Source organism: Electrona antarctica, assembly GCF_951216825.1.
Source record: "Electrona antarctica genome assembly, contig: scaffold_92, whole genome shotgun sequence".
NCBI lineage: Eukaryota > Metazoa > Chordata > Actinopteri > Myctophiformes > Myctophidae > Electrona > Electrona antarctica.
The window spans coordinates 158,854-172,935 of NW_027638697.1; the positions used below are offsets into that span (position 1 = coordinate 158,854).

A 14,082-nucleotide genomic window follows, 5' to 3' on the forward strand; every position below is an offset into this window, starting at 1 on the left:
CAAACATGTATAAATACACCCGTTACCATGGTAATACACACATAAACATGTATAAATACACCCGTTACCATGGTAATACACACATAAACATGTATAAATACACCCGTTAACATGGTAATACACACAAACATGTATAAATACACCCGTTGCCATGGTAATACACACATAAACATGTATAAATACACCCGTTGCCATGGTAATACACACATAAACAGGTATAATACACCCGTTACCATGGTAATACACACATAAACATGTATAAATACACCCGTTGCCATGGTAATACACACATAAACAGGTATAATACACCCGTTACCATGGTAATACACACATAAACATGTATAAATACACCCGTTGCCATGGTAATACACACATAAACAGGTATAATACACCCGTTACCATGGTAATACACACATAAACATGTATAATACACCCGTTACCATGGTAATACACACATAAACAGGTATAATACACCCGTTACCATGGTAATACACAAATAAACATGTATAAATACACCCATTACCATGGTAATACACACATAAACAGGTATAATACACCTGTTACCATGGTAATACACACATAAACAGGTATAATACACCCGTTACCATGGTAATACACACATAAACATGTATAATACACCCGTTACCATGGTAATACACACATAAACAGGTATAATACACCCGTTACCATGGTAATACACAAATAAACATGTATAAATACACCCATTACCATGGTAATACACACATAAACAGGTATAATACACCTGTTACCATGGTAATACACACATAAACAGGTATAATACACCCGTTACCATGGTAATACACACATAAACAGGTATAAATACACCCATTACCATGGTAATACACACATAAACAGGTATAATACACCCGTTACCATGGTAATACACACATAAACATGTATAATACACCCGTTACCATGGTAATACACACATAAACAGGTATAAATACACCCATTACCATGGTAATACACACATAAACAGGTATAATACACCCGTTACCATGGTAATACACACATAAACATGTATAAATACACCCGTTACCATGGTAATACACACATAAACAGGTATAATACACCCGTTACCATGGTAATACACACATAAACAGGTATAAATACACCCGTTACCATGGTAATACACACATAAACAGGTATAATACACCCGTTACCATGGTAATACACACATAAACAGGTATAATACACCCGTTACCATGGTAATACACACATAAACAGGTATAATACACCCGTTACCATGGTAATACACACATAAACAGGTATAAATACACCCATTACCATGGTAATACACACATAAACAGGTATAATACACCCGTTACCATGGTAATACACACATAAACATGTATAAATACACCCGTTACCATGGTAATACACACATAAACAGGTATAATACACCCGTTACCATGGTAATACACACATAAACAGGTATAAATACACCCATTACCATGGTAATACACACATAAACAGGTATAATACACCCGTTACCATGGTAATACACACATAAACAGGTATAATACACCCGTTACCATGGTAATACACACATAAACAGGTATAATACACCCGTTACCATGGTAATACACACATAAACAGGTATAATACACCCGTTACCATGGTAATACACACATAAACAGGTATAAATACACCCGTTACCATGGTAATACACACAAACATGTATAAATACACCCGTTACCATGGTAATACACACAAACATGTATAAATACACCCGTTACCATGGTAATACACACATAAACAGGTATAAATACACCCATTACCATGGTAATACACACATAAACAGGTATAATACACCCATTACCATGGTAATACACACATAAACATGTATAAATACACCCGTTACCATGGTAATACACACATAAACATGTATAAATACACCCGTTACCATGGTAATACACACATAAACAGGTATAATACACCCGTTACCATGGTAATACACACATAAACAGGTATAATACACCCGTTACCATGGTAATACACACATAAACAGGTATAATACACCCGTTACCATGGTAATACACACATAAACAGGTATAAATACACCCGTTACCATGGTAATACACACAAACATGTATAAATACACCCGTTACCATGGTAATACACACAAACATGTATAAATACACCCGTTACCATGGTAATACACACATAAACATGTATAAATACACCCGTTACCATGGTAATACACACATAAACAGGTATAAATACACCCGTTACCATGGTAATACACACATAAACAGGTATAATACACCCGTTACCATGGTAATACACACATAAACATGTATAAATACACCCGTTACCATGGTAATACACACATAAACAGGTATAATACACCCGTTACCATGGTAATACACACATAAACAGGTATAATACACCCGTTACCATGGTAATACACACATAAACAGGTATAATACACCCGTTACCATGGTAATACACACATAAACAGGTATAATACACCCGTTACCATGGTAATACACACATAAACAGGTATAATACACCCGTTACCATGGTAATACACACATAAACATGTATAAATACACCCGTTACCATGGTAATACACACATAAACATGTATAAATACACCCGTTACCATGGTAATACACACATAAACATGTATAAATACACCCGTTACCATGGTAATACACACATAAACAGGTATAATACACCCGTTACCATGGTAATACACACATAAACAGGTATAATACACCCGTTACCATGGTAATACACACATAAACAGGTATAATACACCCGTTACCATGGTAATACACACATAAACATGTATAAATACACCCGTTACCATGGTAATACACACAAACATGTATAAATACACCCGTTACCATGGTAATACACACATAAACATGTATAAATACACCCATTACCATGGTAATACACACATAAACATGTATAAATACACCCGTTACCATGGTAATACACACATAAACATGTATAAATACACCCGTTACCATGGTAATACACACAAACATGTATAAATACACCCGTTACCATGGTAATACACACATAAACATGTATAAATACACCCGTTACCATGGTAATACACACATAAACAGGTATAAATACACCCATTACCATGGTAATACACACATAAACAGGTATAAATACACCCATTACCATGGTAATACACACATAAACAGGTATAAATACACCCGTTACCATGGTAATACACACATAAACATGTATAAATACACCCGTTACCATGGTAATACACACATAAACATGTATAAATACACCCATTACCATGGTAATACACACATAAACAGGTATAAATACACCCGTTACCATGGTAATACACACATAAACAGGTATAAATACACCCGTTACCATGGTAATACACACATAAACAGGTATAAATACACCCATTACCATGGTAATACACACATAAACAGGTATAAATACACCCGTTACCATGGTAATACACACATAAACATGTATAAATACACCCGTTACCATGGTAATACACACAAACATGTATACATCGACAAGTTGTGGGCTTGTAGATCTACATCGTCACGTTGTGAGCTTGTAGATCGGATATTTTAACTATATATTCAAAAATGTTTTGCAAACTAGTAAAAAAGAAAAAAGAAAAAGGGCAAAGAAGTTTAGGGGTAAAGGGTTTAGTAGTAGTTTAGGGGTAAAGGTCCTCATTCACAAAGGAGAAATACGCCACAGTGTAACGGAAGCGTAAAGGTCATGCGTATAGATAGCGGAAAATCCGTCTGATCAGGCTACGGTTAAGTCCCGTGTTATTCAGGGAACCAGGTGTAATCACTTCATTTGTGCGTATCGCCGAGTGTATCCTTTCCGCATTTTTTCCAAGCGATTCGCCTGGTGTCGCCTGGTTTGATGGAACATCCACGACCATATAAGGCAACAGGAAATATCGAAATACGTCATCATAGACTGCACAGAGGATTCCCATGTTTTAAATTATATACAACAGCCGCGATGAGCTTGTAGAGCAGTTAATTTTGACAGGCGGGTCTCTGCACGGACAGATGTTCAAGCAAACAGCGCGAGTTATATGTATTATAATAACGAAACTTGCCAACTTGGCACGCATTGCTTCACTCCTTGTTAAATGTCAGAACGTTAATAAGTTAACTGATGTTACAGTTACTTTCACATAATGAGAAAGAAGTTAATTTGTAGGCTACTGTTCACCACACGACCAAATGCTATATTACAACTCGGCAAGGATAAAAGCCCTTACTGATGAATGCACTGCAGGGTTATATAAAAAAAGAAAGAACAATTGCACACTCGCCATAGAGGTAAAATAGATATCCGATACTTATCAGAGCTGCATTGATTCATGCAGGGATCAATATCATCTCACTGAATGCCATGTCTGAATGCCATGTGGAGAATGGATTTGTTCTGATCATGGACACGTAGGCATATACATTTTCAACCATATACGGCGGGTAGCCTATATCCTCTTTGTCAGATCCTCTTTGTCAGCCTAAGTGCAGGTTAATTTCATGATGTCGTCATATTAAAATGATTCGCGGGACATTTGGCACCAAACTTGATTGATCTCATGATGAGATCAATGTAGTAGTCTACAGCCTAGCTACAGTTGCCCATATTATAATTCATTAAGGTGAGCTGGCTTAAAACTATGACTGGCCGAATAGCACGCGCTGATGCAATAATGTGGACTTCTATTTTTGTATAGGGCTAATCAGATTGGACTGTTCAGCAGCAGCATGCTGCTGTCCCCCCCACACACACACACATACACACACCGTCGGTCAGACTGACTCAAAGGAGATCCATAAGAACAAAACAATTTAAATAGGCCTACTGCAGGCATTACTACACTAAACAACGTTGGATTCGTACAGTGCAGAATGCAGATAAGTGTATGTTCTTATTATAATTGTGAGTTTGTTTTTTAACAATATAAGCTATAATTGTATGTGCTGAGCAATGTTTTGGACACATGCCTACATATTTTATATGAGATTTGGGGACTTTTAATTGATTCAGCATGAAGACTAAAGCCTTCTGAATAAATCTACGAAAGCCGTACACTACCCTCTGAGCTGGCGCAGCTTTTAGCGGAGATTCCGACAATCCAACGTCACCGTCAAGTTCACGTTCAAGTTCATGAATTCCCACGTAATGTGGGAATCCACGTAAATGCCTGTCCGCTCACGCTCCGCTCACGTAACGTCACTTTATGAGCGTAAACTCCGTTGTGAATGAGGACCAAAGGGTTTAGCAGTAGTTTAGGGGTAAAGGGTTTAGTAGTAGTTTAGGGGTAAAGGGTTTAGCAGTAGTTTAGGGGTAAAGGGTTTAGCAGTAGTTTAGGGGTAAAGGGTGTAGTAGTAGTTTAGGGGTAAAGGGTTTAGCAGTAGTTTAGAGGTAAAGGGTTTAGCAGTAGTTTAGAGGTAAAGGGTTTAGCAGTAGTTTAGGGGTAAAGGGTTTAGCAGTAGTTTAGGGATAAAGGGTTTAGCAGTAGTTTAGGGGTAAAGGGTTTAGCAGTAGTTTAGGGGTAAAGGGTTTAGCAGTAGTTTAGGGGTAAAGGGTTTAGCAGTAGTTTAGAGGTAAAGGGTTTAGCAGTAGTTTAGGGGTAAAGGGTTTAGCAGTAGTTTAGGGGTAAAGGGTTTAGCAGTAGTTTAGGGGTAAAGGGTGTAGTAGTTTAGGGGTAAAGGGTTTAGCAGTAGTTTAGAGGTAAAGGGTTTAGCAGTAGTTTAGGGGTAAAGGGTGTAGTAGTTTAGGGGTAAAGGGTTTAGCAGTAGTTTAGGGGTAAAGGGTGTAGTAGTTTAGGGGTAAAGGGTTTAGCAGTAGTTTAGGGGTAAAGGGTTTAGCAGTAGTTTAGGAGTAAAGGGTTTAGTAGTAGTTTAGAGGTAAAGGGTTTAGTAGTAGTTTAGGGGTAAAGGGTTTAGTAGTAGTTTAGGGGTAAAGGGTTTAGCAGTAGTTTAGGGGTAAAGGGTTTAGTAGTAGTTTAGAGGTAAAGGGTTTAGCAGTAGTTTAGGGGTAAAGGGTTTAGTAGTAGTTTAGGGGTAAAGGGTTTAGCAGTAGTTTAGGGGTAAAGGGTTTAGCAGTAGTTTAGGGGTAAAGGGTTTAGCAGTAGTTTAGGGGTAAAGGGTTTAGCAGTAGTTTAGGGGTAAAGGGTTTAGTAGTAGTTTAGGGGTAAAGGGTTTAGCAGTAGTTTAGGGGTAAAGGGTTTAGTAGTAGTTTAGGGGTAAAGGGTTTAGCAGTAGTTTAGGGGTAAAGGGTTTAGCAGTAGTTTAGGGGTAAAGGGTTTAGCAGTAGTTTAGGGGTAAAGAGTTTAGTAGTAGTTTAGGGGTAAAGGGTTTAGCAGTAGTTTAGGGGTAAAGGGTTTAGCAGTAGTTTAGGGGTAAAGGGTTTAGCAGTAGTTTAGGGGTAAAGGGTTTAGTAGTAGTTTAGGGGTAAAGGGTTTAGCAGTAGTTTAGGGGTAAAGGGTTTAGTAGTAGTTTAGGGGTAAAGGGTTTAGCAGTAGTTTAGGGGTAAAGGGTTTAGCAGTAGTTTAGGGGTAAAGGGTTTAGTAGTAGTTTAGGGGTAAAGGGTTTAACAGTAGTTTAGGGGTAAAGGGTTTAGCAGTAGTTTAGGGGTAAAGGGTTTAGCAGTAGTTTAGGGGTAAAGGGTTTAGCAGTAGTTTAGAGGTAAAGGGTTTAGCAGTAGTTTAGGGGTAAAGGGTTTAGCAGTAGTTTAGGGGTAAAGGGTTTAGCAGTAGTTTAGGGGTAAAGGGTTTAGCAGTAGTTTAGGGGTAAAGGGTTTAGTAGTAGTTTAGGGGTAAAGGGTTTAGCAGTAGTTTAGGGGTAAAGGGTTTAACAGTAGTTTAGGGGTAAAGGGTTTAGCAGTAGTTTAGGGGTAAAGGGTTTAGTAGTAGTTTAGGGGTAAAGGGTTTAGCAGTAGTTTAGGGGTAAAGGGTTTAGCAGTAGTTTAGAGGTAAAGGGTTTAGCAGTAGTTTAGAGGTAAAGGGTTTAGCAGTAGTTTAGAGGTAAAGGGTTTACCAGTAGTTTAGGGGTAAAGGGTTTAGCAGTAGTTTAGAGGTAAAGGGTTTAGCAGTAGTTTAGGAGTAAAGGGTTTAGTAGTAGTTTAGAGGTAAAGGGTTTAGTAGTAGTTTAGGGGTAAAGGGTTTAGTAGTAGTTTAGGGGTAAAGGGTTTAGCAGTAGTTTAGGGGTAAAGGGTTTAGTAGTAGTTTAGAGGTAAAGGGTTTAGCAGTAGTTTAGGGGTAAAGGGTTTAGTAGTAGTTTAGGGGTAAAGGGTTTAGTAGTAGTTTAGGGGTAAAGGGTTTAGTAGTAGTTTAGGGGTAAAGGGTTTAGCAGTAGTTTAGGAGTAAAGGGTTTAGCAGTAGTTTAGAGGTAAAGGGTTTAGCTTGGATGAAAATAGATACAAATACAACATACCTTCTCTTTCTCCATGGCAACCAGAGAGATGGCCAATCCCATCCTGTCAGATTGAGAGATAAGATTAGCCAATGAGATGTGTAGCTTTTTACCCCTAAAACAAGATTAGCCAATGAGATGTGTAGCTTTTTACCCCTAAAACAAGATTAGCCTATGAGATGTGTAGCTTTTTACCCCTAAAACAAGATTAGCCAATGAGATGAGTAGCTTTTTACCCACAAGCCAAATTCCAATACCCCAAATCACGGGGTATTGGACACACTCGTTCACGCCAAACTTTTCCAGACTCTAATTTGGGGCCTGTGGGTTAATGCGTTGTCATAGACACGCATTAACATATGGTCCACCCATACACTCATTGACATGTGGTCCACTCATAGACACGCATTAACATATGGTCCACCCATAGACACTCATTAAAATATGGTCCACCCATAGACACTCATTAACATATGGTCCACCCATAGACACTCATTAACATATGGTCCACCCAGACACTCATTAACATATGGTCCACCCATAGACACTCATTAACATGTGGTCCACCCATAGACAGTCATTAACATGTGGTCCACCCATACACTCATTAACATGTGGTCCACCCATAGACACACATTAACATATGGCCCACCCATAGACATTCATTAACATATGGTCCACCCATAGACACGCATTAACATATGGTCCACCCATAGACACGCATTAACATATGGTCCACCCATATACATGCATTAACATATGGTCCATCCATAGACATTCATTAACATATGGTCCACCCATAGACACGCATTAACATGTGGTCCACCCATAGACACACATTGACATGTGGTCCACCCATATACACTCATTGACATATGGTCCACCCATATACACATTAACATATGGTCCACCCATATACACATTAACATATGGTCCACCCATAGACACTCATTAGCATATGTTCCACCCATAGACACTCATTAACATATGGTCCACCCATATACACATTAACATATGGTCCCCCCATATACTCATTAACATATGGTCCACCAATATACACATTAACATATGGTCCACCCATTGACACTCATTAACATATGGTCCACCCATATACACTCATTAACATATGGTCCACCAATATACACATTAACATATGGTCCACCCATTGACACTCATTAACATATGGTCCACCCATAGACACTCATTAACATATGGTCCACCCATATACACATTAACATATGGTCCACCCATATACACCCATTAACATATGGTCCACCCATATACACATTCACATATGGTCCACCCATATACACATTAACATATGGTCCACCCATATGCACTCATTAACATATGGTCCACCCATAGACACGCATTAACATATGGTCCACCCATATACTCATTAACATATGGTCCACCCATAGACACACATTAACATATGGTCCACCCATATACTCATTAACATATGGTCCACCCATAGTCACTCATTGACATATGGTCCACCCATACACACATTAACATGTGGTCCACCCATAGACACTCATTAACATGTGGTCCACCCAAACGAACCTTTCGGCTCGGCCCACTCTGCCGATGCGATGCACGTAGTTCTGCTTCTCGTCTGGGAGGGTCACGTTGATCACTGCAAAGACAGATCCATAACAGTGAGTATAACATCCATAACAACAGTGAGGGGAAAACACCTGAGTGAGTTTAATTTAAAGACATGTGTTGATGTTCAAACCTTGTGTGCCTCAAGGCCAGGGCCAGGCACACAGATGGACAAGTAAACATCTCAAACCTTGTGTGCCTCAAGGCCAGGGCCAGGTACACCGATGGACAAGTCAACATATCAAACCTTGTGTGCCTCAAGGCCAGGGCCAGGCACACCGATGGACAAGTCAACATCTCAAACCTTGTGTGCCTCAAGGCCAGGGCCAGGTACACCGATGGACAAGTCAACATATCAAACCTTGTGTGCCTCAAGGCCAGGGCCAGGCACACCGATGGACAAGTCAACATCTCAAACCTTGTGTGCCTCAAGGCCAGGGCCAGGCACACCGATGGACAAGTCAACATATCAAACCTTGTGTGCCTCAAGGCTAGGGCCAGGCACACCGATGGACAAGTCAACATCTCAAGGCTCACCTGATGTATTCACAGCGAAAATAGCAGATCTACAATTCTTTTTTTTAGGGACCAAGAAGTCACGCAGTGACTTTGGTCACTTATTGTTTTTGTGTTTATTTTTCTTCTTCTCCTTCTCCCGCCAAAAATAGCTGTTCTGACTGAATGGTGCAGTCGGTTTTCGTGAAACGCGGTAATCTGGTAGAGGGCCATGCCAAACGGTGAATATGCGAAGCCCAAGACGATTGGCCAAATGGTGGCGCTATAGCCCTCAATTGAAAATGCTAACTTTGAACGTGCATAGCTCATGAACCGTTTGACCGTTGGCAATGGAACTTTGATACCCATATGCGTCACCTCATGCTGAACAACTTTCGTGTTCTGACTTTTGACCTCTGACCTTTAGATCACCCGCCATTTTGAATTATATGATCAGTACTTTATTTTATTCTCCTTCCGCCAAAAATAGCTGTTCTGACTGAACCGTGCAGTCGGTTTTCGCAAAACTTGTCAACATGATAGAGGACCATGCCAAACGGTGACTATGCGAAGCCCATCATGATTGGCCAAATGGTGGCGCTATAGCACTCAATTGATGCAAAACTTGCAAACTTGCAAACTTTGAACGTGCATATCTCATGAACCGTTTGACCGTTGGCAATGACACTTTGATACACATATGTTTCTCCTCAAGCCGAACAACGTTCGTGTTCTGACTTTTGACCTCTGACCTTTAGATCACCCGCCATTTTGAATTATATGAAAAACAGTTCAAATGTAACTCCTCCCGGAATCTTTGCTCAAAATGCACGAAAACTTCTACACGTGAACTTTGGACCTATACGGACAAATAATCGTAGCACATTTTTGTTAAGTGAAAAAATGAAGTTTTTATGAGCCAATGAAAATTGCTGTTTTGTGAAAATTATTCTTCTGCCTCTAATACACACATATGCTTATGTCACTTTACTATGCGAAGCCCATCACGATTGGCCAAATGGTGGCGCTATAGCACTCAATTGATGCAAAACTTGCAAACTTTGAACGTGCATATCTCATGAACCGTTTGACCGTTGGCAATGACACTTTGATACACATATGTGTCTCCTCATGCCGAACAACTTTCGTGTTCTGACTTTTGACCTCTGACCTTTAGATCACCCGCCATTTTGAATTATATGAAAAACAGTTCAAATGTAACTCCTCCCAGAATCTTTGCTCAAAATGCACGAAAACTTCTACACGTGAACTTTGGACCAAATAATCGTAGCACATTTTTGTTAGGTGAAAAATTGAAGTTTTTATGAGCCAATGAAAATTGCGCGCGCACGCACACACACACACACACACACTAAAGTTTGAGTACTTATGCTGAACAAACACTGAATGATTTTCCTGTTAACAATGGAGTAACTGATTGTCTCCGTGTAGCTCAGTCAGTCGACCTCTTGCCCTTGGACCGCAAGGTTGTGTGTTCAAATCCAGCTACTGACAACTCAGCTTGTCAGTCTTATTTGTACATATTGTTGAACGCCCTGTGGGCTATATCAGTGAGATCAATAACTTTAAAGACTGGTGTGATAATAGCCACCTTATGTTAAACACCACAAAAACTAAAGAGATGATCTTCAATCCAAATCCATGGTTATGAACGATTGTCTGCCTAACGCACGCACGCACGCACGCACGCACGCACGCACGCACGCACGCACGCACGCACGCACGCACGCACGCACGCACGCACGCACGCACGCACGCACGCACACACACACACACACACACACACACACACACACACACACACACACACACACACACACACACACACACACACACACACACACACACACACACACACACACACACACACACACACACACACACACACACACACACACACACACACACACACACACACACACACACACACACACACACACACACACACACACACACACACACACACACAGAGAAGTTAGTACGCACGCACGCACGCACGCACGCAGGTAGGCAGGCAGGCAGGCACGCAAACACACACACACACACTTTAACTGTGCGTGAAAACACACTGTAGTAATGGATAAAGACATGCCCAAAATGAGGACACACCTTCTTGTTACCAAATCACTGAATGGTTTTACTGTTTACAATATAGTCACTGATTGTCTCTGTGTAGGTCAGTCAGTAGAGCTCCCGCCTTCGGTCCACAAGGTTGTGAGTTCAAATCCCGGTACTGACAACTCAGCTCGTCAGTCTCATTTGTGCATGTTGTTCTCATTGCGCATTGTTCTTCTTCTATCTTGGTCCCGCTTTATCGCTGCTTGCAGCTATATTTTAAGATTTGTTTTTGGCTTTTTCTGCCTTTGACAGTTTCAAGTGAATGTGGATAGGAAAGAGACAGGGAGAGACAATGCCCTTTGTACAATATACGAAACATGCCACATCATTGACCAGTCACTTCCCATCCAGCTGGTTTGTGAATTATTGATCAGACTTCGCTGTGTGGTGTGTGCGCAAGGTCCTTGCGCACACACCCCGTGGCACTTACCAAAGGGAACGCCGTGGATGTCGATGCCTCTGGCAGCCACGTCTGTACAGATCAGGAGACGGACTTCTTTTCTCTGAGGAGAAACACAACGAGACCTGAACTCAGCATTCCACACCGACTGGTCACCTAGAAGACCTGAACTCAGCATTCCACACCGACTGGTCACCTAGAAGACCTGAACTCAGCATTCCACACCGACTGGTCACCTAGAAGACCTGAACTCAGCATTCCACACCGACTGGTCACCTAGAAGACCTGAACTCAGCATTCCACACCGACTGGTCACCTAGAAGACCTGAACTCAGCATTCCACACCGACTGGTCACCTAGAAGACCTGAACTCAGCATTCCACACCGACTGGTCACCTAGAAGACCTGAACTCAGCATTCCACACCGACTGGTCACCTAGAAGACCTGAACTCAGCATTCCACACCGACTGGTCACCTAGAAGACCTGAACTCAGCATTCCACACCGACTGGCCACCTAGAAGACCTGAACTCAGCATTCCACACCGACTGGTCACCTAGAAGACCTGAACTCATCATTCCACACCGACTGGTCACCTAGAAGACCTGAACTCAGCATTAATTCCACACCGACTGGTCACCTAGAAGACCTGAACTCAGCATTAATTCCACACCGACTGGTCACCTAGAAGACCTGAACTCAGCATTAATTCCACACCGACTGGTCACAACACTTCTTCTTGAACTTGAACTTCTAGTTCAAGAGCATGCTTAGACTGGCGAAGAGAATCTCCTCTGACCCCTTACATGTTTTAAATGATGAATATCAACTGTTGCTCCATGAGGCGGTTTAGAGTCCCAAAATATAAGAAAAACAGGCTAAATAACAGTCTGTTCTGTCAGACTGTCTGTTCTGCTTTTAAACCAAAATCAGTAAACCAAGAGGATATGTTCTATTGTTCTTGTTCCTGTCTGCTTCTGTGATGTGTGTCCTGTAATGTACCTTGTAATGTACCTTGTAATGTACCATGTATTGTCTGTATCTTGAACGGTGACGTCATGGACGCAAAGCAAATTTCAGTGAAAGCTGACAATAAAGTTGTATCATATCTAAGGCTGTCAAAAATAACGCGTTAACGGCGTTAATTAATTGTGTTAATTAATTGCGTTAAAATATTTAACGCAATTAACGCATGCGCAGTGTTCCCCCTAACCTTAGAGCATAAGCCCCTAATGTGCGTGGCTCAGGAACGTCCAGTGCATAACAAATCTGTCACTGTGTAGCGCACAATCATGATTGAACAACACCAGAGAGATACACTGTAGCTTGTGTATTGTAGTTGGGTTCAATGGGTTGCCAAGTGGTTTGATTCTGTAACTCTGTTGCGTTACTTTGTCTGCCTACAGTGCCTAGCAAAGCCCCTTTGGATCATCATTCATTAGGCTACACACAGTCTCACACACACACACACACACACACACACACACACACACACACGCCTCCTCCAGTCTTCCTCCTCCGCACGCATGCACACACGCACACTACTAGTGCTGTGTAGCTATCGGGCTCAGACGCAGCGCGCTGCAAGAATCCCTCAAAACATTTTATAGTACCGTGACTACCGTCGGGTCCGTCGCAACTTGTGGACAGTTTGAAAATGCGGGTCCTACGTGCATTAAGTCATTATAATAATAATAATAATAATGGATTTTATTTATAACGCACTTTACATTCCAAGGAATCTCAAAGTGCTACAGAAAATAAAAGCAGAAGAAACAACACACCATTAAAAACATCTAATAAAACAGGAACATTTAAAACATAAGGAACATTTAAAACAAAAGGGCAAGGCTATAAAAATGCTTTGGTAAAAAGGAAAGTTTTTAGTCCTCTCTTAAAAATGTCAACCGACTGTGGGGCTCTCAGGTGGGCGGGGAGAGCGTTCCACAGTTCGGGGGCGACCGAGCAGAAGGCCCGGTCACCCATGGTGCGAAGGTTTGTTTTTGAGGGTTTGAGGAGG

General features: G+C 41.1%; 1 protein-coding gene across 1 annotated transcript in view; it reads right to left on the bottom strand.

Moving 5' to 3' along the window:
- The window catches only part of ddx1 (DEAD (Asp-Glu-Ala-Asp) box helicase 1), a 64,999-nt gene that overhangs the window by 14,341 nt on the left and 36,576 nt on the right, over positions 1–14,082 (bottom strand). Inside the window, exons 21-23 of the mRNA XM_079530725.1 lie at positions 12,093–12,165; positions 8,987–9,059; positions 7,442–7,484 (exon numbers count right to left, since the gene is read on the bottom strand). Coding sequence (XP_079386851.1) covers positions 7,442–7,484; positions 8,987–9,059; positions 12,093–12,165 — 189 coding nt within the window. The remainder of the gene's footprint in view (positions 1–7,441; positions 7,485–8,986; positions 9,060–12,092; positions 12,166–14,082) is intronic.